Consider the following 25661-nt stretch of genomic DNA (forward strand, 5'->3'; position numbering starts at 1 on the left):
CCCTCTTCCCCAACAAAACCAAATACCAACAATGATTAATCATATTAATTTTTCTTATCATACAGTGTTTAAAATCCTTGTGTCACTGGCATAAATTCAACTTGATCATAGTATAGGATGCTTTTAAAAATTTCCTGCTTTTTCTATGGTGAAGTTTTATTAGAAATGTTGAATCAATATTCATTAATGAAATCAACGTATAATACTGTTTCTTACCTTCACAGGTTGGATATTAAGAACATCATTGTTTCAGAAAGTTCAATAGAATGCCTTCTTTTTAATTATTTAATTTTTAATTAATTAATTAATTAATATATTATATGTAGTATTTATAGAATAATCATTATTTTTTTCTTAAAATGCTTATTGGAAATCACCTGTGAATTGATTTGGATTGAGAATCCTCCCCCATTTTGTTATTTATTTAGAGCTTTCTAATTTCTTTTTCTTAGATTTTGTTACTTTTAAGATCTCTATTTCTTTGTTAATTTGGACATTTTCTATTTTTCTCTAGATTACCAGCCATCACATTAAACTGACAGAAAGGATGAGTTATAATTTGCAATAATCCTCTTTATTTCCTGTCAATTTATTGCAAATTCATTTTATTTTTCAAATTTCAGTGATTTGTCTCCCCCTTTTTTGGATCATTATCTAATATCAACTCTGTTAGCCTTTAAAACAGTTCTTAATTTTATTTACTGATTCTACAGTCTTTATTTCTCCTAATCTTCAAGATTTCTTTGTGTGTATGTGTTAGTATTGTCAGTCTCTTTATTTTGGAGTATTTTAATTGTGCATAGTTCATAAATCCTCTGATTTTGTTGATGTCTGTCTTCAGAGATATACTTTTTTCTCTGGTTACTTCCTACTGGAGGCATATTTAGCTATATTATCTCATAGCTATTGTAATTTTTAATAGGTACATGGTTTTCTTTAACTTATTATTTGGATTATTTTACTTTATTTTCATTTTAGACTATATATTTTTGTTACCTTCACTGATTATCAATTGTATTATGAAATTGTCTGTAAAATATGTGTTCAATTCTTAGATTTTTAAGAGGCAGTGGTGAAAAGGGGAGGCCACTCTCTAGTTTCTTGGTTTTCATAACACTGGTCTTCTTTTCTCATGAATAGTATCACTCCTAAAATCCCCTGCAATCCTTCTAGTCTTGTTTTAATATCCTTATCCAAGGAAGTTATATCTGTGGAGAAGTAGCCCCACCATTTTCCTTCCATCCAACATTGATTGAAGATGCACTGCCACCAACCGGGCAGGCATGTCAGTCTGGCTAGAATAGCAAAGCATTCTGAGGAAAAGACAGAAGGAGTGTTTTGCTAGGAAAGTCAAACCACTGCTGCCACCTTTACTACCATTTCCCCTTAATCCCAGCTGAAGATAGTCAAGAACGATGTCCCTAAAGCCCTGAGAACAGAAGCACTGCCCAGAACATGAGCCTTGCTTCCAAACTAACGCACTTCCCAACCACTATTAGAAAGACAAATTTTATGAACATCCTGCCCATCATTCCTTTTCCCTCATCAATCACTGGCTAACTACCAACAAAGTGGAGGTAAGCTCAAGTAAGCATTTCCTCCCAGCCTAGTCTCTACTTCCCCAGTATTTAGGGCATTGTAATGAGCACTTAAATTATGTCTTATTCATTCAATTAATATTTGTGTGTTTTATACTTAATTTTCTTTGCATCCTGGAACAGAATCTCATTTCAGAAATATATCATTCGTGTTTAGATATATTTATATTCTTTGATAAACTCATTCAGAAGTCACCATGTTTTAAATTTGAGAGATTTTTTTCTGAAAAAAAAACAATTCTACTCTTTTCCTTCTTATTTATTTTTCTGTTAGATATATTCAACTCTGAAAGAAGTATATTAAAATATCTTATAACTATTCTATTACAATATGCTTCTTTAAAAAATTTGATTATTCTTACATTTCAGAACTTTGGTATTAAGATAATGGATATGTATATGTGCATACACTTGTATATACATACATACACACATACACACACATAGCTTTCCAGTTAACCATGCTGTCACAGATACTATAGTACACATGCTAGGAACATGAAAATAAATTAAATAGTTCCTATCATCAGTAAGATTATTGTATTATTCTGGAAGAATAGTACTTCCTGCATAGGATTCATATCTTTCTCCCTTCTGTGTAATGTACAGCTATGTTATTCCTCTGCAATACCTTCCTTACTCATTATCATCCTAAACCTGTTCTTTAGAAATGTTTACATCCATTAGTTCTTGGCACAAATCACTTCAATCTAGGTTCTTTCCACTATTGCATTTTCTTTCTTTTTCCTTTTTTTTTTTTTTTTAACATTACACAAACACACATATAACTTACTAGAAGTCTGGATGTTGAAATTGAGTTTGTTTTTTGTTGTTGTTGTTGTTGTTGTTTTAAGGTTCTTTTAGGCTTATGTTAAGGAAATAGGAATCAGAAGAAGGGATAGTACTGTATCTGAGCTGGGTGGTATGATCATAGCAATTGATAGGGATTGAATAGAGTTGATTGACCTACATTGCTCCTATTGCTCTGCTAAGGAGAATTATCTTTGCATTGGGGAGAATAGAAATGGTTGATAGGGAGGTAAAACATTTATTAAAAAAACATAATTCCCCTAGATGAATTGAAATAACTAATTTCAGATGATCTATATCCCAGGATACTGTAAGATCTGACATATTTGACTGCTTAACTATTTTTTGGTAATCATTGAAAAAACTCTGAAAGAACATGATTAGTGTTACATGACCAGAAAAGGCTAATATCTTGATTTTCAAAAAGGAAAGTATATCAAATCAGGAAAGTGTCAAGAAGTGATACTGATTCCTCTGGCAAAACAGAAAAAAATACAATACCTCTGAAATCAGAGGATGTAGGTTCATCTTCCCTATCTGACTCTACCTTTGTGACCTTGGGAAAGTCAGTATGAACTATGACTCTGCTAATTAAATGGAAAGAGTCATTCAATACTTTTTTCAATTTAACTGGGATGATTACAAGTTAATCTCAAATAAACTTATTTCCAAGTTTGATTTAAGGAGTCAAATGCAAGGTAGGTAATTTATAGTTGAAGGAGACACCTGTACTGTGAAAGACAAATGAAAACATTTCATTATATGGATCAGTGACCATATGCAGTATGTAGAAGGTTATGTGAATAAGAATATAATGGATTTGTAATAAGGAAACCACCCTGAATGCAAACTATGGAGAAATTTGGTAAAGGGGGGTGGAGAGTGGGGGAGAAAGACAGAGTGAGTGAGAGAGAGAGAGAGAGAGAGAGAGAGAGAGAGAGATCTTCCTCAGTCCCTTTTAAGTGTACAATGAAATGATTTCTTAAGGGACTGGAATTTGGTAACCAATTGCAAAGTGAAAATATGGTTTCATTTTAAAATATTCATTTTGAATTAATCATCCTACTTATTTAATTTTAAGTTTTGGAGTTTTGACTAATTGCATAAATTAATTGCATAAAATGAGCCTGTAATTACTGTGCAAGCAGCCTTTAGATTTCTTAAACTTTGCATAAATGTTAATTTTAACAATTAGTTAAAACACTGCATTTCTGCTTTGCATCGGTAGACAAAAGTCTAGTTCTCCTTATTCACTTATACATATCTATATCTATATCTATCTATCTATCTATCTATCTATCTATATATATATATATATATCAAAGAAATTCACTTAAGATTCAGAAAATATTTCTAACAGAATATTCTTTTCTAGCATTCAGGAAAAATATTTCTTTATTAAGTACAGCTATTCTACAATGAATCACATATACATGATCTTCAATATTACACAGGTACTCTATTTTGGAAAAAAACCAATTATCTTGGACTGATAGCTGTTTTTCTGATTAAATCTTCTGAAAAAAATAGTCATTAAGATATCCTCAAGGCACACACAATTCTTTTACTCATTGAAAGGAAACATTGGCAAAACCTAAGAATTCTGCAAACTAATTGTGAACACATCCATGAAGAATTATTTTCAAAATAATTATAACAAAGGAGAGATGAAATGTTACTTTAAAAATTAAATGATAACCCACTAAAGGTTGCAGAAAATGTATCAAATTGTTCATTTTTTTTTTTAAACTTACGTTTGAAATTCAAACTTCAGGATTTGGAGGAAAGGTCATAGTAAGCAATTACCTTTAAGAAACTAAAATGTAGCATATTTTAAGTTATCTACATTATTCTTACATATAAAAATATGTATCATTGGAATCAATTGCTGTATGAGAGAAGATGCATTTTTAATTGAAAAAAAGATAGATTTAAAAGTGCCTATGGATTATTGCAACAGTACAAGAATACAAGATGTTTTAATTTATTAAAAATGTAAAACAAATTGTGAAAGCAAAAGTAGGCTAAAAAACAGAAAGGTGCTCTATAGCTGTACCCTTCCTTAGTCATGTTACAAGATAATGTGACACAGTGGATAAATGCTATCCTTTGAGAATATAGATTTTAAACATCCCACCCAAAACACTAGACAAAAATTTTATACACATATATTTGTATACTTTTCCTCCTACGAGTATCACAATCTTGTTGTAACATAGTCTTCATGTATCACTGTCTCTGTGATTTTTAACTCACAGTCTTTAACACTGGCCTCTTCCTTGGCATGCATGTCCTTTGGTATTATGGGCACAGTGTCCTCTACCATCAGCTTCTCTGATTCCAAGGTGCAAAGGCTCTCGCCAAAGTGTAAATTCAAAGTCTCTCTGTTCCTTCTTTTCGTATCTGTTGACACAAACTGTTCGCTGAGACCTGGGATGCCACGTTCACCTTTGCTGGCAAATCCTCTTGCTTCCAGCTGAAAATGCTTCCCAAAGTCTTCATCTGCCTGTTGACGTGAAACTTCCTCTGAAACTGAGAAGATCTGGTTGGTGCTTGCTTCAGCAGAGTGTGGTTTGGAACGCTTATGAAACAGCCCAAAGTGTTTGACATCGGGCACAAAGTTCACTTTCTTCTGCTTCTCCCTAGGTGTTTCATGAACCATCAGGGCAGCACCATTGCTCACACTATGTCTTTCTGAAGCTATGGCTGCTGACCTTGGATGAATCATGCTGGTTATATCAAAGAGGCTGAAATTCTTTTTCTTTGTCTTGTCACTCCCTTCACTGTCACTCTTCTCCTCAGTCTCCAGTGGAGGCTCCTTTATAATTTTTGAAGACCGTAAAGACGCAAGCTTGCTTCCTTTCAGCAATCCTAGGACTTCAAAACGGAAGCTGGAAATATCTTGTTTTAACTCCTAATATCATTGAAGGGGAAAAAAGGTGGGGAGCAGAATCAGTATAGGCTTTCCATGAAGAAATATAAGAAATAATTGGAGTTCATTTCACAATTAAGATGGACATGTTTATATTCATTGTCAGGAAGTTAGATGCTAATTTTGCTAAAATCAGACATCCCAGGTATCATCATCATCACCATTACTGACATTTATGTATGTATATATGTACATATACATACACATATGTGTGTATACATATGTTGAGGTATCCATATGAAAGATGCCAGGGAATTAGCTATTGGGAGAAGATATCTTAGATTGGCCTACCATGTAGATAAGAACATTCTTCCATCAGCTACACAATTGGAACAGCCTACATCCTTAACGCTACCTGCCTGGGATAGTCTAGCTTTATTTATAGTGGTGTCTCATTTACCCATAGTAGGAGATCATACAATGATCTTGGTAAGAAAGAATCACTTTTCCCTTCCCTTTAGACTGCAGCCTCAGAAAAATAGGTATTGAGGTTTCTGGTCTGTTCTGTTTGTTCTTTTTGGTTCTAGGTCCAAGAGATGGAGTCAATGGACTTGGGAGCTCAGGCCAGATGGGCTTTGAAGCTCAGGATTCCAGGCTGGATCTTGAAACTAGTCTAGAAGGGAAGCCCAGAGAAGATAGGGCACTCTAGACTTTCAACTTAGTGGGTCTGATGCAATTTAAAAACTGAGCTAAGTTGTAACCCTAATCCCCACAGCTTCCCCAGAGACTGAGGTGGTAGGGAAAGAGAAGTATAATCTGGAAGTGTTGGGAGGGATGTTTATATGTTTACTCTTGTTCTGTTTTTGATATTCCTTTGTAAAAGAGAATCCAACTGTTAAATGATTAAATGGAACCAGAATGCAGGGACCTCTAAAATTGAGGGGCCAGGATCATTGAGGAATTGGGCCAGGGGCAGAGACTAGATACTCCCAAACCTTCTTAAGGCTATGGAAGAATCCTGAGGGAAGGAGTGAAATTTAAAATATCGAGTCTTCAGGGAGCATTGGGGGAGCAGTTGGGAATGCAGAGAGTCATTGTTACAAATAAAATTTTTAGGCTCTACATACATTTTCTCATTTGATCATTACAACAATACCATAGTTACTATTGCCACCTGAACTTTACAGATGAGAACACTGAGGCTGAGAGACCATGACTTGCCAGGGTTACACAGAAAGTAAGTATCCAAGGCAGAATTCAAACTTAGGTCTTCCTGCTTTCCAGCTCTATTCACTATGGCACCATGGAATTTTGTAAAGTTTAGAAATGCCTTGAATTCTCAATTCTAGTGTTGTTTTGTAGTAACTCTGTGACTTACGAAAACTGTTTGAAAATTGGTAAGTTATTTTATCTCTTTTTGTCTCAGTTTTCTCAGCTCTAAATGAAGATATTAGATTGTTTAACCTCCAAGGTCCCTTTTCACTCCCAAAATTTGTGGGCTTGAGACATATGATCACTGCTCTACTTTAGAGGGAGACATAAAATGGCCTATCAGGTATTTGGGAAAAAGGCTTATCTTGGGATTCTATAGCTTCTCCTTTTGTTCCTCCTTTCTTCCCCTTCCCTTCTCCCCAGAAAGTTTTTTTGTACTCATATTACCCCATATGTAGGAAATTCCAAAATGTTAATCTCTAGTGTTATTTTCTTATTAAGTCACTCACAAATCCATAATTTCTCAAACTATTTTCAAACTTTTTATAGGGGATCACATTCATTTATCTAAAGCAAATCACATTTAAAATAGAGTTTTTACTTCTGTCCTTGCTAGTTTGCCGTCAATATTAATTTTTATTCTTGGGCAGCTAGATGGTGCAGTGGTTAGAGCACCAGTGCAGGAGTCAGGAGGATCTGAGTTCAAATCTCACCTCAGACACAACACGCACTAGCTGTGTGACCTTGGGCAAGTCACTTAATCTCCAGTCATCCTGTTGAATATCTGGTCACTGGATTCAGATGGCTCTGGAGGAGAAGTGAGGCTGGTGACCTGCACAGCCCTCCCTCACTCAAAACAAAGTCAAGTGCGAGTCGTGTCATAATTTCTCCGATGGCACGGTCTTCTTCAGCCACGAAAGACAAACACACACAGTTTTTATTCTTCTAGGCCTCAGGTTTATTACCTTGAAGTGGACTTCAATTTCTAATTTTAATTTGCCTCTTACATTCTATTGCTAAATTCTGCTCATGATTTAGGGTCTTCTTGACCATCTGCCTGCTGAATGTATTCTAGATCCCAGTACATGCCATGTCAGGTTCTTGGTTCCATGTAAGCAAACTTTACTCATGACTCATAAGTTTTCACTTGTAATTCTTCCCTGTGTTATTTTTCTATACTAGGAAAGGGCTCTGACTCTTTTTTGCCAGTAGGTCTTTCATAAATGTTTTGTTGATTGTACCTCCATTTTACCTGTCTGTTCCATTTCCTCCAATATATTATAAAACTCCTTAAAGGCACCCTCCTTACTCTTCTTCAGGACAGCCTACTACAGTGCTTTATGATGTGTCAGACAATCAACAAACATTTATTAAGCACTTAGTATGTGTATAAATTGTGTACTGAATAACAACATTTCATGTCTGAAAACAATCGAGATTTTGGGAAAAATAAAAATCTTGATGCTTTACTTGGAGTCAAACAAATCAGAACCCTATGAGGATTCTAAGTATTCTGAGCAGTGGCAGTAAATTAAATTGTACTAAATGGGATCCAGAATGTAACTTATTTTTTATTATTATATTGACAGTCTTCCATTAGAAAATATGAAGACAATCAAGGCTGCTAGGACAGAAGAGATCTAACTGTGTTTCAGGGCTCTTATATGAAAATTAGGACATGCTGTGTTTTGTCCAGTTTCTCTTGCAATAGTGAACATGGAAATGGTTACCTTAAAGTTTTCCTCGGTAAGGCCTTCTTCGGTTTTAGCATCTCTAATCATTGCTGCAACATATCTCTTCACCAAGTTCCTCATAACTTCCTAAGACATTTAATAATAATAGCAATGATATTAAATAGCCAGTTGTAATTTCTGTTTAATTCCCCATTGAAAAGAAAATATTGCAAACCCTTAAATTAACATAAAATTGTCATTGGTGACTTACCTGGTACTGATGATGCCTTCTTAAATTATCAGCCGTCCGTCTCTGAAAGGGAAAGATACATTTGCTTACTGCTTTTTTACGAGAATTATCAGAGGACACAGAAATAATAAATAGTAAAGGAACATAAGCATTAATATAGAAAATAAGATTAAACTAAAAGTCAGAACAGAGGCAGACTCTTTAAAAATGTTCAAAGCACAGAAAAATAAAAGAAACATTGCTAGTCTAACAGATAATAATGGATAATCATAGATGATAGAAAGCAGGAAACATTTGTTACTATGAAAACATAAAATGGGGCCAGAGAGTAGAAAAAAATCCAAGTGTTCACAATGAGAGGAAACCAAGCCGTACAGAGAAGCCCTGATGATAGGCCTTAAAAAAAAGTTAACTGTAAAAAACATGATGATATGGGCCATATCTCCTTAAGATACTGAAGGAATTGGACAATACTTATAGTAATATAAAAGGGAGATTATACCTCAAGACTTAGATAAGCCTATTACCATTGCTATACTTAACAAAAATTTACAAAGGAATGACACAAGTTACACAATTAAAAAAAAACAGCACAATTCTAATTTCAAATATTCTGAATATACCCTCATAACTGAGCAATAACATCTATTTTCCTAATAAGACAAAGGATCTTGATTTTAGTGAAGATTTTTTTTTTTTAATTCTTCTTCATGGCAGGTCCATGAAAGCATGTAAAATAGAATTCTAATAAGAACTAAGTCCATGAATAATCATTGATTCATACTTAAACAAAATATTCACAAGATGCACATTTTATTTCCTTGAGTTGAATGACTGGATATGATTCTCCACTGGCCATGAAAAATGTATTTGTGATTCAGGATGATTAATATAATTCTAAGGAACAGATGGGACAGGATCTGGCTTGCTAAATGCATATGAGTGAAAGCCACTAATTATTTTGAACACCATTCAGCTTCTCATGAAATTTATGGATTTTAAATGTGACAAGTGTACTTAGAACCCAAAGGAATCTTGAATTGAGATCTTAAAGATGATAACTTCTGTAAGGTCTACATAAAATCAAAACCAAACTGAGCAAATTTAGTAAGCAAGATTTAAAAATCAACCAGCAGATGGAGTCATTGGATTCTTAATGAAACAATCCACAATCAGTTCAAGACCATTAGTAATGCCATAAGCAATAGTACTTGGAGTAAACAAACAAAGGACTTGATCCTTCCAGATTTCCTCAAATCAACTTAAACTTGAAAAACTAAAATAAGTCTGATTTTATGCCAGGTTGTTTAACACTATTCTCGCAAATAGGGTTCACTTAATTAACAAGCATTTGTACTATGCTAAGCACTGGAGATACAAAGAAAGAAATAAAAAAATTCCTAACATCAAGGCATTTACATACCAATGAAGAGGAAAAAAATATATTTTTGCATGTACATGTGTGTGTATGTACATATACACATGTGTAAACCATACAAATATATGTGCATGGATATGGATACACATGTGCATCCAATTATAGACAAGATATGTATATACATATGCGTGCATGTCTATATGAGTACATATATATCTTATCTACATTATAACACAAAATGCATATGTGTTTACATGTATTTTTATAGGCCCATTTAGAATATGATATATATGATTGTGTATATGTGTATGCATACATGTACATATGTGTATACATACATGTACACAGATACATATATCCAAAGAAAAGGTTAATTTAATAGAGAAAGAGGTTTTACTCCTCATGTCACATGATAAGGTATCCAGATTGAGAACTGGATGGGACCTTAGAAGTCATCTAGTCCAATTAGCTCATTTTACAGATGAAGAAGCTAAGAATAAGAGAGGTTAAGTTATTCATCCAAGGTGACCTATGTAGGAGAATTGAATCCAGTTCCTTTGACTTTAATTTTATGACTTTCTATTGCAACACATGTTTCAGCTCTGAATTTGCAATACTACTCTTGATTTTAACTATCATCAATTTTGATTTTCTCACACTATTAGTCATTTTGCTCATTTATACATAGATATGAATCAAGTATCTTCAAGAGTGCAAATTCATTGTAGTACAAATGATAATGTCAATAAAAAATTTATTTGTATTTGACTGGAATAAATGTTATGCTGTGGGGGGTAGTTGGGGGTCACAAGTCAAATTTGCCTTCCTACTTACATTTTACTTAAACTAATATTAACTGTATCCCCTAAACAGACCATCTGATGATCCCAAAGTGTATTTGTATGTAAGTGATAGAACCACAATATTTATGTGTATCAATATACCTTTCCGTACATATATATAATATATACTGTATATATGTTTATTTTTGTGTATGTACACACACATACTATATATATAGATGCTGTATATATGCATAAACATGTGTATATATATATGCACTTTATTCACACATTTGTATACAACACATACATGTATGCACATAAATGTGGTGGTTTGTGCATATATGTATGCATGTACCTACTGTATATATACATATGATGTTTGTAGGCACATATAAGATAATAAGGTACACCTAATTACACCCTTCAGTAGAAAAGGTAAATCTAATGTAGAAAGAAGTTTGCATTTATTCATAATGTAGAAGGAAGTGTAGGATTAATAACAAAATAATAAAAATTTCCTTTTGAGAAACAGACCCATTGAATGGCAGAGTTGAGAGGACCTTTAGAGATTTCATAATTCAATCTCTTTGGTTTTTTGATGAGGAAACCGAACCTACATGGCTGAAATAATGTACTCAATGTCACCATAGCATGTGAATGACAAAGGCAGAACAAAAACCTACGTGTCCTAATTCCTGATCCAATATTATTCAATTATGCAATACCCGGAGAAAATGAGTACAGTTGGCTCATATAGTCCATATGCTTGACTTTCCAATACTGATTCATCTTTATTCAAGACCCAAATGCCTGGTTATACTTAGTAGGCATTCCTGTTAATTGGATTAGAATAGTTAGGCATATTGCATGGTGGTCTCTATAGAACCCAATCAGTTCTCTTTTTAAAGATGAAATTCTTGAAACTGCCTAGTCTAAATAGGTACTTCTATACCAAAATTTACTAATCAGCATTGCTAATCAATAATCAGCATAAGTCACTTTATAACGAGGAGCTAATCTCTAGCCATCATCATCATCATCATCATGTCTAACATTTATATGACACTTTAAGATTTGGTAAATATTTTACATGTGTCAACTCATTTGAACCTCACAACAGCTGTGCAAAGTAGGTTCTATGACCCCTACTTTGACAGATGAGAAACTTGAGGGTGAGAGAGGTTTAGTGACTTGCTCAGGATCACCATCTACTAAGTGTCTGAAGCAGGATGTGAACAAAGGTCTTTCTCACTCCAAGTCCAACACTCAATACGTTGACCCATCTTACTGTTTCCTAAATAATTTTTAAAAATACAGAGGAAATGGGATATCCTAGAGAAAAAAATAGGTTAAGCCTGACTTAAGAAGACTTCTGAAAAGTAGAGGATTTACAGAGGATCCCTAATATATACTTTCAGCAGAGCACAAAACCACCAAAGCTGTGGCCTAGAGTGCCAATCATTAGGGGTCTGCCTCTTATGCAACTCCTTGAGACCCTTTAGGTTCTCTGCCATCCCTTCTCATTTTATGGTCCCTCCCCCATTCAGCATGACACCTTCATCCCCATCTGAACAGTAGAGATGGGAAAAGGCTTGATTCTCTAGCAACCCACCCCTCCTGTCTGTAAACCAATGTCAGACTGCCCTTGTGTTGCTGATGCCCCTTCTCTTCCACTATTTTGACCCATATAAAAATTCCTAGTTAAGGTTTTATTATGACATAAAAAATGGGGGATTTACTGCCATTTATGAGTAATGTGAATGAGAGAAGGATAATAAGAATGGTTGAAGTCTCAGACATATTTTAAAAACATTCTATTTACACTTCAAAATAGCCTTTTAAATATTAAAGCAGATTTTATCTGCTTCTTATGAAAAGCCATATTTACCATGGCATTTTAAAATGATTTCTACCCTAACCTTATAACTATTCATATTGGCTGCTGAAGCAGTTTTCTTCACCTTTATGTCCAAAGGGCCTGGTCAAGGCCACTTATGTAAGGAAATGCTGATGGTCAGTCTAGATCAGGACTTTATAATCTATTATCCACAGACTGCCAAAGGGTCTACAAATTCATATGGAGAGGAAAAAAGTGATATTCTTATTTTCACTAAACCTTCATGAAAAATTAGAACTTTCTTCAATTCTGAATGTAGGTAACAGACATTATTATGAGAAGAGATCCATAGGCTTCACCAGACTGCCAAAGGGGCCCATGACACAGAGAAAAGGTTAACTACACCTATTAAGAACATTAAATGGAGGTAATAAGCCAGTAAAATAGAGTGATAAGAGGTCCTTGGGCTATTGATATTAGACACTTCCAGCAAGTGTTCATATGATACTTATGAAGGCTGAAGACATTAAAACTAAAGTAAACGATGTTTCATAGCATTTTGCAGGGATGAATGACATGGGCCCTCTGTCCAATGCCCCTTCTCAGTCTTCTCTGCAGTCTCTAACACTCTTAGTGACCTTCTTTTCCTAGATACCAATTTCTTTCTAGGTTTTCATGACACTAAGTTTTCCTGGTTGTCCTACCTATCTGGCTGCTCCTTCTCAGTCTTGCCTGGATTTCATGAATATCATTCCCACTCATCATAAATATTTCCCCTGACTCAGACCTTATCCCTCTTCTCTTCTTTCCTCTATATTCTTGCTTAGTGTTCCCACTTATCTCAATGCTAATGATTCCCAGGTCTACTTTCCCAGTTTTAACTTCTCCCCTGAATTCCAGTCTTGCATCATTAATTGGCCATGTTCTATGAACTTAAAGAACATGCCTCAGCTCTTGTGGGCTTCTCCCGTGGGGGAGTTCTTCCAGGAATCTCCATTTGGGGAAGCACCCAGGAAGGGCCTTGATTCTCTGGATTTGACCACTCCCTCCCCTCTCCAGTCCCTTCACAGCTTCATTCTGTTGTGTCGTCCTCCTCCAGTAAGCTCCCTGAAGTAGCTTCATTGCTTTTTTGCTTGTATGTGTAGCCTCAGTACTTAGCATAGTGCCTGTTTATATATTAAACACAATAAATGCTTGTTGACTGGCTGACTACAGTAGCTATTATCAATATCATTATTAGCTATTATTATACATGTGCAATAGGTGGTAGTATTATCCCTATTTTATAAATTAAGAAACTGAGACTAAGAGAGAACAAATAACTTTCTTAGAGTCACACAGCTAGCAAATGTCAGAAGGAAGATTTGAAGGTAGGTTTTCCTAGCTATAAATCCGGTGCTCTATCCACTGAACCAAGCTGAGGAACAAAACATGAACATTTCCCAAATTTAAATTGTTCAGTGTTCTTGTCATGTGGATTCTATTAATGAAGTCAGTTATTGCTTTATTGTTTCTTATTATAATGTTTCTTCTTTGCTAGTCAGCCAGTCAACAAGCATTTATTGTGTTTAATATATAAACAGGCACTATGCTAAGTACTGAGGCTACACATACAAGCTACAGTTAAGGATGTTTTCTGGACTAGGAACCACTTTGCTAAGCTCAATACTCTTATCTCTTCTCATTCTTGCTCCTGGAATTAATTCCTTTTTCATCTTTGATTTTCAGAATCTTTGTTCTCCTTCTAGGCTGAACTCAGCTGTCACAGTCTCTGTAAAATCTTCCTTGATCCCTCTAATTGTCAAAACTGACTCGTTCCCCAATTTTTTCTCTTGGTTAGATTAATTTTTGTGATGTTGTATCCCACAGAGTCAAGTGTTAAATTCCTTGAGGACAGGGATAGTCTTATTTTTATCTTTGTGTACTCATCACCTAGCATAATGCATTATATGTAATCATAATCATAAAAACTCATTTATGTATTGCTTACTATGTCCCATGTTGTCTCATTTATCCTCACAACAACTCTAGTAGGTAGGTACAGTTATTATCCCCATTTTACAAAAGAGGAAACCAAGGCAAACAGAGGTTAAGTGATTTGCTCAGGGTCACAAATTTCTTAAACTGGATTTAAACTTGGATCTTCTTGAATACAGGCCCTGCAATCTATTCTCTGTGCTACCAAATAGTAGACACTTAATAAATGCTTCTTGAATGGCTGCCCAGATGGCATGTTAATTAAAGGATTGTGTACAAAATGGTCCTGACAGTCTCATTCTTAAAGAGAAAGGGCACCCTATTTGGGCACGACTCATAGCTCTATGAATGAACGAATGCAAGAAAATGAATGTAAATGCCTTGTAACTTCATCTTGATTATCTGGGAGCAGAAAAGACAGGAATCTAAATCTCAGCACTAATGCCAAAGGGAACCTCTGCCCTTTGTGGAGATGAGCAGTCCAGAAACATGGGATGCTGTGGTATGAGCTAGTGTTTTGATAAAAGTGTCAAGTTGCTTGAGAGAAGGTAGAGCTTGATCACTATGGAGTGGAGGAATATTTTGTGACATTTTCTCTTTCTCACTATCTCTGGTTGTCTGCAGCTCCACTCTACAGAATGTCAGCCTCACTTCATGCAGCTGGTACCCTGCAGTCAATTTTAGCGTAGTTCTCTCTCATTTCCTTTCCAGTTTTGGTCTACTGTTGTTCTTAGGAACTGGTGAAGGCCTTGGACTTTTTCATTCTTTTCTGTATTTCTCAAGGGAGGCAACCTGCAATGTTCTGCTTTTCAAATGAAGCAATGAAAAAAAAAAAGAAAATATAATGGGAAAGGGGCCAGGGTTATAGACATGCTACAAGAATTCTCCAGCTTTATTCTTTTGTATATTATTTGGTAAAAATCTACATATTGCCATCCATTGGACGGTGTTCCAACTTAGAGAAATGACACTCAATAAAATGACCAGATTTAGCATTGTCAAGCTGAGTATTTAGGACACTTTGCATATGAAATACAGAAACTTTTCTTTAACCAAATAAACTATAAACTGTGGAAATAGAAGAGGAAGCCTCTTAGGTCCTTTCTAACTGTTAAGAGAGGACCCTGTGGGGTGGGGACAGAATGGGATGTACCTTGCACAAAGACCATGTGAATCAGGGAGTAAAGAAGTTTAACAGGAAAGTGATTGCCTTGAATTCTTCTCCCATTTCCTGATCTTACAACTGTAATCAGTGGAGGTCATGAAGTAGAAGAGGCAATGATTTTGAATAAGTCCTCATTGTAATACCAAAATTTGAGAGCTGGGACTCTTCATCCATCAGTCAGTGAATCAATCAATTATCCACTCCTTTATTTATTTGTTTATTTGTTGACTTTGTATCTCCAAAACTTAAGATAATGCTTTGTTCAAAGTAGGCTCTTAAAAAGAAACCTGTCCGGTTCTGTGATTTCAGTGCTATAGGCAAGTCTCAGATGAGGAGAGCCCTTCTCTATAAAGCAGATCTGCACGTTCTCTGCTGCTTATGATCAATTTCACAGAGCTGCCTAGAACTGTGAGAAATTAAATGACTGCTCAGTATTACATAGCCAGTATGCATCAGAGGTAGAGCATGAACCCAGATCTTCCTTGTTAAGACTTTGGCTCTCCGTTCACTATATTACATTGCCTCTTTGGAAATTATATGTCTTAATAAAGTTTTCATAAATTGAATTGATTCAAAATCTAATGGCGATGTACTGTACTCCCCTGTGGCCCCCACCGCCATAAGAAACGAGGCATTTATATCCACCATCTCTAGTCCCCTAGAAACAAAACAATGCACATCTGTCTGTGAAGTGGCTAGACAGATGTGGGCATGCAGCCTGGGGCCAAACAGCAAAATGAACTCATTAGTTCCATTTGAAGATCAAACTTAGACTCTTGGCTCTCTGTTGTCAAAGCTGTATAATGGATAGCACTGTTGTAAAACTAAAGAAATTAAAATAGTATCTTGTATCTTAATCGAAAAATTAGACAGGCTGTGTTTTATGGTTGTGACCTTTGGCCAAAAGCATTAATGTTCTGAAGTGGCATACTCTAATTAAAGATTCTCTCCCACAAAGCATGACCTTTAGGTTAATAAGAACGTGAACACTTTATTTCTTTGAACAAATAGATACGGGATGTCTCTAGGTTCTGTAAGGAAAGAAAAACCTAAGAACGATGAACGCTAACAAAGGTTTATTTTTTTTTCAAACAGGCAAGGTAAAAATACTCTATTCAGTTCTCTGAGATTTTAAAAAGAAGAGTTGACTAACAGAAGCTGAGAATAAAGAGTTATAATTAGCCACACATTATAATGGGTTTATTGCCCCTAGTTCTTTACAGCAGGTCCTAATAACAATCTCCTTCAGTGGGGAGTTCATCACTGTTGGATGGGAAACCATTCTGCATAATGGGCTTGCACTGTCTGACAACCATTTCATTCAATAAAGAGTCTGAGGTTAAGTGATTCTTTCATCTTGAAAACATGTGAAGTCTCTCTGATTGTAAAGGAAGGCCAAACTGCAAATAGGCAGGTACACTTTCAACAGCATCAGCTGTGACCCATAAATGGAAGGATAAGCACTCTAATAATCACATTGTGGAGTACAGCCAAATTACCAATTTTGAATTGAGGTCCACTATGGCTTAAACTCTTTGCTAGGCATTTAAGTGAATAAGCGACAGTAAGAGAGGTAGAGGAATGGTCACTGGAAGTCAGGTCACTGCAAATATAGAAGGCAGAAGAAATGACTTCAGGGTGACCCTAGAATCCTGCCCAGTCAAGTCAGGATGAATGCTGATTGACAGGGCTGCTGTACCAGATAGTAGGCAGACTACCTAGTAGTGCAGAAATCAGGAACAAGGCAAATCTTGGAGCCAAGATTTGGGTCACCACATATCTTAGATGAAATCCAAGAAATAGAAATATGGAAGATATGTTGGAAGGGACCTCAGGGATCCACACGAACAAGAAGACACCCCCCCCCCAACATGCCTGACAAGTAGACATCTAGCCCTTGCTTGAAGACTGCCAGTGAAGGGAAACCCACCACTTTCTGAGGCAGTCCATTTCACTCTGATTGTTAGGGAAGGGTTTACACCATCACTAGCCTATGGAAGTCACTATCTCACCACTTACCCCTAGGAAAATAGCATGAGAGACATAAAGTACATTATGAAAACTTAAAGAATTCCCTTGGAACAGCATTCCCTTCTTCTACTGAAATAGTAAACTTGTCCAAAAAGGAAATACTGGTAGGACCTGGCATAGTGAAATAAAGCACTAGACTTGGGGTCAAAAAGTCAAGTTCAAATCCTGCAATTTTTTTTTTACATCAGGTTGAAGAGCATGGATGAGACAAATAGAAAAATTAAATGAATTAAAGTCATTTAATTGATTTAACTATTTTTTGCCTCATTTTGTGCATTTGCAAAATAAAGGGGGTTGCCAAAAATATCAAAAAAAGAGGAAAAAGGACCTATATACATAAGAAAATATATATATTTTTAATTTTATAACAGCAAAGACCTTCAAACTAAGGGTGGTGCCCATAAACTGGGGAATCGTTGAACAAATCATGATGTAAGAATGCAACACAAATTATGGTATATAAATACTAAATGACCAAAGGGAAGGTTTCAGTGAAACTTAGGAAGACTTGTATGAACTGACAGGATAAACTGAGTAGAAGTAGAAAAATAATTTGTACCATAACAGTACCACAGCAAATAAATTTGAAAGCCTTCATAACTTTCATTAATCCAATGACCAGCCATAATTCCAAAGGACTAATGATGAAGCATGTTCCATGTCTCTTAGCAGAGAAGCAGATAAGGGACTCAGAGTGCAGAATGAGATATCATTTGGACATGGATATTGAAGGAATTAATTTTGCCTGACTATAAATAATGGTTGCTTTTCTTTTATTTTCTGTACTGAGAGTGGGAGTCTAAGGGAGAGAAAATTTTTTTTTTGTCCTTTGAAAAGAAATATGGTAAAAAGTCTGCCCTTGATGGTCAGTCGGTCCTAAATCTGTGACACTATGAATTTGGAGAAGAAAAGATTGAGGGAGACAAAACAGTTGCTTGTCTATGTCTGAAAGTCTATTTTATAAATCAAAAATTTTAGAGAACAACTCTGTTTATGTTGTTTCTTTTATGTAGGTCTGGAGAGGTCTTCTGGGGAGGAGCAAATATAAATTTGAATAGTATTTGGTAGGGATTAAGCAAGAGTTGAGGACTGGGGGAAGATGAGGAATCTGAATTTCTTAGTTGACTTGATGTAGTTTTAATTAGTTTCAAGTGAATTCATAAGATACTGGAAATATGCATAATTTCTTTCCAAATAAAATGTAAATAATTTTGGATTAAGGAGTGACAGTATATGCAGCCAGTAGCAAACCTTCGTTTCAAGTTCTTATTGACATAACCCACCTGCCATAGTGTGTTAATATATAAGTAAAGATTTTATTTACACATCACTCTCTTGCTCATGTTTCACTGGGGAAATTAATTTTTTTGAACCTAAACAATATTTACTCTTATTAGATCCAATTCAGCATTCTAGGCTGTTCAGTATCTTTTTGGATCTCAATCATATCCTTACAGTTTTGAGTTCTTGCAAATGTGATGAACATAATAGACTGTCCTGAGAGTCTCCATGAATAAAATTTTAAATTGTAAGACATCTATGAAAAGTAACATATTTTAAAATTGTCAGTCATTAGCATTTTATCAAAAATTGTCTTATTAGTTTTCTTTTCAGAATTTGGTCAAAGAGACCACTGGAGAGCCCCACAAAGTGCCAGACTGGGTGGGGGAATCAAATTTTAGAGTGTTAAGAAGGGGTAGGACTAGATATGAAGATATAAGGACAGGACATCTAGAAGAAGGACAAAGGAATAAGAAGGAAAGGTAGGAGGGCATGTTAGTGTCTCAATCAACGCTATTCTTTATAGTTTTGTCCAGGGCTGACCTCATATTCATAGAACTCTATGTTCAATTGTAAGTCATTTTTTAAAATTACCTTTAAGAATCAAACAAAAGTTAATTATATTATCTATAATCCTAGATTATATGCACTACACCTTGTCTTCACTAACACGTATAATTTAAAGTTGATTATATTTCCTTTGGTACTTTCAGTTTATACTTTCCTTATCCTTGTTTTCCTTCTCCAACTTTTCTTACTCAACAGTCTGTTTTCTTGTTCAGCTTGCTTCCCTCTCTCTTCTTTTCAACCTGTACTTTCTTAAAAAAATGTCATTTAATAGTTAAGAAAGGACAAAGTAACCATTTGACTCTGAAGTTACTTTTCCTGTAGATAGTGATAGAATTAGCTGATAAAGAGAAGAATGGTGAAGTCAAGATGCATTGAAATCTGACCTTGGGAGAAAACATGGAATATATTCATGTTTATTTAGCAACCTCCACCCTTAAAATGCTATCCATGATTGAGGGAAATAGAAAGTGGACAAAGGTCCTCTAGCTAACTCTCCAAACTATAAGGTGCCCATTCAAATTCAGCCATTAAATTAATATTGTCAACCAAGTATTGAAAAATTAATGAGCTCTTATTTAGAAAAAGAAAGTCAGGTATTGATAGTATTTATCAATGTATAGAGGTATAGATTGAAAATGATGATTTACTATGTCAAAAGAAAGTCTAGCCAGGAGTCATAAAACAGCTTAAGACAAAAAAAAATTAAAAACCTAAAGCTATTTCCCAACACTAAACTAAATTAATCTTGTTTGTCTGATAAGTTTTTCTGTTGTGCTCAAAGTGTTGGATAAATATTGTTAACTTACTGATACTCAGAAAACTTGGTATAGAGGAGATTAGCAGGTAGATGAGATTGTGCCTTTTTCATAAAAGAGAGACATGAGACACAAGGAAAGAAGTGACCTTCCCAAAGCAGTTGAGGTAGCTAGTATATTAGATCTAGGTCCCTAGGTTCCCTGTGGGAATTCCTAGCATTTTTGTTTTAGGTATGGAAGAGTCTTCCAAAGATGTTCTAAGGTCTGTTATCAGGGAGCTTATTGTGAGAAAGGAGGATATGGAAAGAAAGAAAATGGAGAGGTGGGGAGAAAAAAAGAAGAAATAAAGAGAGAAGGAACAGAGAAATAAAGAGAAGGGGTAGAGGAATATAGAAAGAATAAGGAGTATAAGGGAGAGGAAAGTAGGGGAAGATAAAAACAGGACCATGGTGAGAAGGATAGTAGGAGAAAGGGGAAGAGGGTGAGTTGAGGAAATGGAATAATAAAAAATGAGAAAGTCCTGAGAAGAAAGAAAAGAGAGCCCAAATATAATCAGAAACAATAAAGGGGAAAGGAAGTTAGCAAAATGAAAGTGTTTGCTATGACGGTGAAATGCTGGTGAAGTGAGAAGAGATACATCAGTGAGTTTCCTTAGGGGAAGAATGGGGAGATGTGATTACTGAGCCAGTCATGGATCTTTGAAAGGATCAATGAATTGAATCAGCTATTATTGTTCATTTGAAAGCAAATGTAGAAATTTTCATGTATGGCAGGATAATGGAATCCACAGACTATAAGAAGATCAGCTTGATTTCAGTTATTGGTCCATTTCATAAAAATAGATGAACTTCATTCCCTTTTGACTCCCTTTCCCTTCTTGTTGACACAGTTATACATGTTGAACAGGGGAACTTTGTAGATAAAGTTTTGCCAAAATTCTAGTAAATCTTTTAATCAAATTATACTATCTAAAAAAAACAAAACAAAACAAAACAGAATGAAGAGACCTGTGCTAGATAATAGGGCAATCAAGAGAACTAAGAATTTATTTAAAAGCCAGACTAAGTAGATATGAATTGTTTGCTATCAGCTTGTAAGAAAATATTTAATTGTTTCTCAAAGTTGTGCCTTCTGTTCTGTGTTGGCAAATATTATGATTTTAGTGACTTCGAAAAAAGAATAGATGACATACTTATCAAATATGAAGAAGAAAAAAAGGAATGGAAAGCTAAAATATCTACTATCAGACCAAATCTAATAAGAAGTAATTTAATTGGAATAAATATAAAATCCAATGTTTGAGTTCAATACAAAACAAAACTACTTTATGACTACAAGGGTAGCTGCTAACCAGTTTACGTGCAAAAATATCTAAGAAATTTAGTGGATTCTTGCTGCTATTTGCCCTTTGTTCTCAGAGGACCATGACATCAGGGAGTTGATGCCATGACATCAGGGAGGTAATGCCATGACATGAAAGCAAACTGTATTTAAGTGAGGGAAGGCTGTGCAAAGTCACTAGCCTCACTTTCCCCTCGGGAGACATCTGAGTCCAGTGGCCAGATATGGATCAGGACAACTGGAGATCATGCAGGATACATTGGCGGAACTTGGCCTTTCTAAGCTAAGATCTTTTTGACATGACAGCCAAGAAAAACTACTATAAATAGAAAAGTGATAGTCCCTAGATACTCAGCTCTGGTCAGATCCCATCGAAGCCATTGTGTTTAGCTCAATGCACCAAATTTTAGGAATTCAAATCAATTCAACAAACATTAAGCACCTACTATATGTAAAGGCAGCTAGGTAGCGTAGTAGAGTGCCAGGCTTGGCATCAGTAAGACTCATCTTCTTGAGTTCAAATCTTGCCTCAGACATTTACTAGCTGTGTAACCATGAACAAGTCACTTAACTTTGTTTGCCTCAGTTCCCTCCTCTGAAAAATGAGGCAAGCCACTATAGTATCTTTGACAATTAAATCCTAAATGGGGTCACAAAGAGTCAGACACAACTGAAAAAGAATGAACATTATGGACACACACACATACACATATATACACATATATACATGTCTGTCTGTCTTTTTGTGTGTCTGTGTGTGTGTGTGTATATACATATACACACACACACAGACACACACATATGTAGTACTATGATCAATGTTGTAGCATATTTAAAATCAAAACAGTTCCTGTCCTCAAGGAACTTACATCTCTCTGTGTCATACAACATGGGCAGAATTAAATTTAAAGTATAAAAAAGCACTAACAGACTATTTTTGGTAGGGTGTAGTAACAACTGGGGGATGTCAAGGAAGGCTTTATAAAACCTCACTAAAAATAGTCTGTAAGTGCTTTGTTTATATTTTAAATTTATTCTGTCCTAGTCCTCCTGTCTATTCTATCCTCTCTCTCCTTTCATCCTGTCCATCTTCAAAAGTGTTTTCCTTCTTACTATTTCCTTCCCCAATCCACCCTCACTTCTATTAGGACCTCCCCCTTCTCTTATTCCCTTCCCTTCCCACTTTTCCTTTATGATGAGGTAGATTTTAATACTTAATTGAGTGTTTATGTTATTCCCTCTTTGAGCCACTTCTGATGAGAGTAAGGTTCACTCACTCCCCCTCATGTTCCTCCCTTTGCCTCTCTTGTAAAAGCTTTTGTTTGCTTCTTTTATGGGAAATAATTTATCCCATTCTACTTATCCCTTTCAATTTCCCCCAGAACATTCCTCTATCACCCCCTAATTTTATTTTTTTGGATATCATCCCTTCATATTCAACTCACACATGTGCCCTCTGTCTATATATACTCCTTCCAACTGCTCTAATGATGAGAATGACCTTATGATTTGCAAATGCCATCTTTCCACGTCAGAATGTGAACAGTTTAACCTTATCAAGTCCCTTATGATTTTCCTTTCCCGTTTGCCTTTTTATACTTCTCTCGAGTCTTGTATTTGAAAGTCAAAATTTCTTTTTAGCTGTAGTCATCTCATCAGGAATGCTTGAAAGTTCTCTATTTCATGGAATGCCCATGCTTCCCCTTAAGTATTTGACTCAGTTTTGCTGGGTAAGTGATTCTTTGTGGTAATACTAGCTCTTTTGTCATCCAGAATATCACATTCCAAGCTCTCCAGTTCTTTAATGTAGAAACTGCTAAATCTTGGGTTATCTTGACTTTGGCTCCATGATACTTGAATTGTTTCTTTCTGACTCATTGCAATATTTTTTTTCCTGACCTGGAAGCTCTAGAATCTGTCTATAATATTCTCCAGAGTTTTCATTTTGGAATCTCTTTCAAGAGGTGATCAGTGGATACTTTTAATTTCTATTTTACCCTTTGGTTCTAGAATTTCAGGGAAGTTTTGCTTCATAATTTCTTGAAAGATGATTTCTAGACTCTTTTTTTGATCATAGTGTTTCAGTAGTCCAATAATTTTTTAAGTTATCTCTCCTGGATTTTTTTCTAGGTCAGTTGTTTTTTTTCCATTATTTCACATTGTCTTCTATTATTTTTTCCATTCTTCTGATTTTGTTTTGTTGTTTCTTGACATCTTAAAAAGTCATTAGCTTCCATTTGCTCCATTCTAATTTTTAAGCAATTATTTTCTTTAGTGAGCTTTTGTACCTTCTTTTCCATTTGGCCAAGTCTACTTTTTAGGGAGTTCTTCTTTTCAGTTAATTTTTCTATATATTTTTTTTCGTTTGGCCAGTTCTGCTTTTTAACATATTCTACTCCTCTTTGACTTTTTGTACCTCTTTCACCATTTGGCACAATCTGTTTATTAAGGTGTTATTTTCTTCAGTATTTTTTGTATCTCCTTTACCAAGCTATTTACACCTTTTTTCCCAAGATTTTCTTCTATCACTCTCATTCCTTTTCCCATTTTTTCCTCTACCTCTTTCACTTGATTTTCATAGGCTGAGGCCAATTCATATTTTTCTTGGAAGCTTTGGATGCTTTTCCCCCCATCATCTGTTCATTTTCCTAGGGTATTACTTGACTTTTAAGTTTTTGTTAAAGTATGATTCTGCTTCCAGGGGAAATGATACACTGTCCCAAGCTTCAGGGGGCTTGTTCAGCTGTTTTCTGAAATATTCATAGGGACTTGCAAGTTTTCAATTCTTCCATAGTGGTATGATTTAAAAAGAGTGTTTACTCTTCTCCTTGACTGTGCTCTACTCTGTGAATGACCACAAGCAGTCTTTTCTTCCCCAAAACTGTGAGGAGGATCCCTGCTTCATTTTGACTACAAGGTTTGGTGTGCTAATGCTCCTCCTCCCCTGTGACTGACACTCAGGACTGCGACTCAGATTCAAATATGGGCAAAGCAACAGACTACTGCCACAGTGCTAGCGAAAAGATCCCTGTAATCTTCTGACTAGTTGTTTTACCCCTTATCATATGTGGGCTGAGAGTTACAGGAGCAGCTACTGAAGTTGCTGATTCAGTGACTCCAAAGGCCTGCTCTTGATTGACTCTTGCTGGGTCTATACTAGTAAGTCCTGTGCTGGACTGTGCTCCACTCTTACCCACGTGTGACAGAACTTTCCTACTGACCTTCTAAATTGTCTTTCACTGGAGAATCATTTCAACTCATTCTTCTGTGGGTTCTGCTGCTCCAGGATGCTTTATGGCATTATTTAAGGTTATTTGAAAGGATTTTGGTAAGAGCTTAGATGAGTGGTTGCCTTTTCTCCACCATCTTGTCTCCACCCTCCTAGAGGCTGGATATTGAAAACCTTAAGAGTATACAGAGTATGGTGAACATGTTGGTCATCATCTGTCTGTTTGATTGAAGCCTCAAGATTTTGCCATGTGAGCATCCATGAGGGGAAACACAGCAGTATTTAACCAGGAGACAACCTAGTGAGGGTAAGTGCCAGGCCTAGAGGCCTGTGTGGGCTACCCGAGTCTTCTTACCTCACCTCCGAGGTCTTTGGTTGGCCAAAACCGGATGCTCATATGAGAGAAAGGACGTTCCAGAGTTGAACAAGGGTTGAGCTTTATTTCAGGGTCTAGTTACAAGTGCAGGGAGGTCTTCCTTAGGAGGAAGAGGGGGAGATTTCCTAAGGAGGCTAGGATCTTAAGGGATTGGAAGTAGAAGTACAAGCGGGGAGAGAGGGGGAGGGGAGAGAGGAAAGAAGAAAGCGGAGCCTACTGTCCTCTTGGCTCCTCACGTGCTAAGAGAGCTTTCAGGCTTCCTCAATCCTACTTAACCTTCAGCCACACAGTTTGCATCTCAATACCGTGCTGTTAGATAACAATAGTGTGCCCAGATCCGGGACCATCTCGAGGGCGGGGAGATCTCTCTCCCATCACGTTTCTCATGGGAAGAGGCGGAATTACTCGAGATAGCTCGGTTCACCTCTATTCCCTGCCGTTTCCTGGGAGGGTCTCGTGAGAGCTCTAAGATTTAGAAGCTCCCACCTTTACCCACCCGAGACTGTCCACACGGAATTGAG

The 25661-nt window shown here is 35.9% G+C and overlaps 1 protein-coding gene across 1 annotated transcript in view; it reads right to left on the reverse strand.

Annotated features, from left to right (window-relative positions):
* Positions 1-3746: 3746 nt before the first annotated feature.
* The window catches only part of TRPC4 (transient receptor potential cation channel subfamily C member 4), a 268137-nt gene continuing 246222 nt past the window's right edge, over positions 3747-25661 (reverse strand). Inside the window, exons 9-11 of the mRNA XM_072610416.1 lie at positions 8437-8478; positions 8223-8312; positions 3747-5322 (exon numbers count right to left, since the gene is read on the reverse strand). Coding sequence (XP_072466517.1) covers positions 4606-5322; positions 8223-8312; positions 8437-8478 — 849 coding nt within the window. The 3' untranslated portion in view covers positions 3747-4605. The remainder of the gene's footprint in view (positions 5323-8222; positions 8313-8436; positions 8479-25661) is intronic.

The sequence above is a fragment of the Notamacropus eugenii genome, chromosome 5 (assembly GCF_028372415.1).
Source record: "Notamacropus eugenii isolate mMacEug1 chromosome 5, mMacEug1.pri_v2, whole genome shotgun sequence".
Classification (NCBI taxonomy): domain Eukaryota; kingdom Metazoa; phylum Chordata; class Mammalia; order Diprotodontia; family Macropodidae; genus Notamacropus; species Notamacropus eugenii.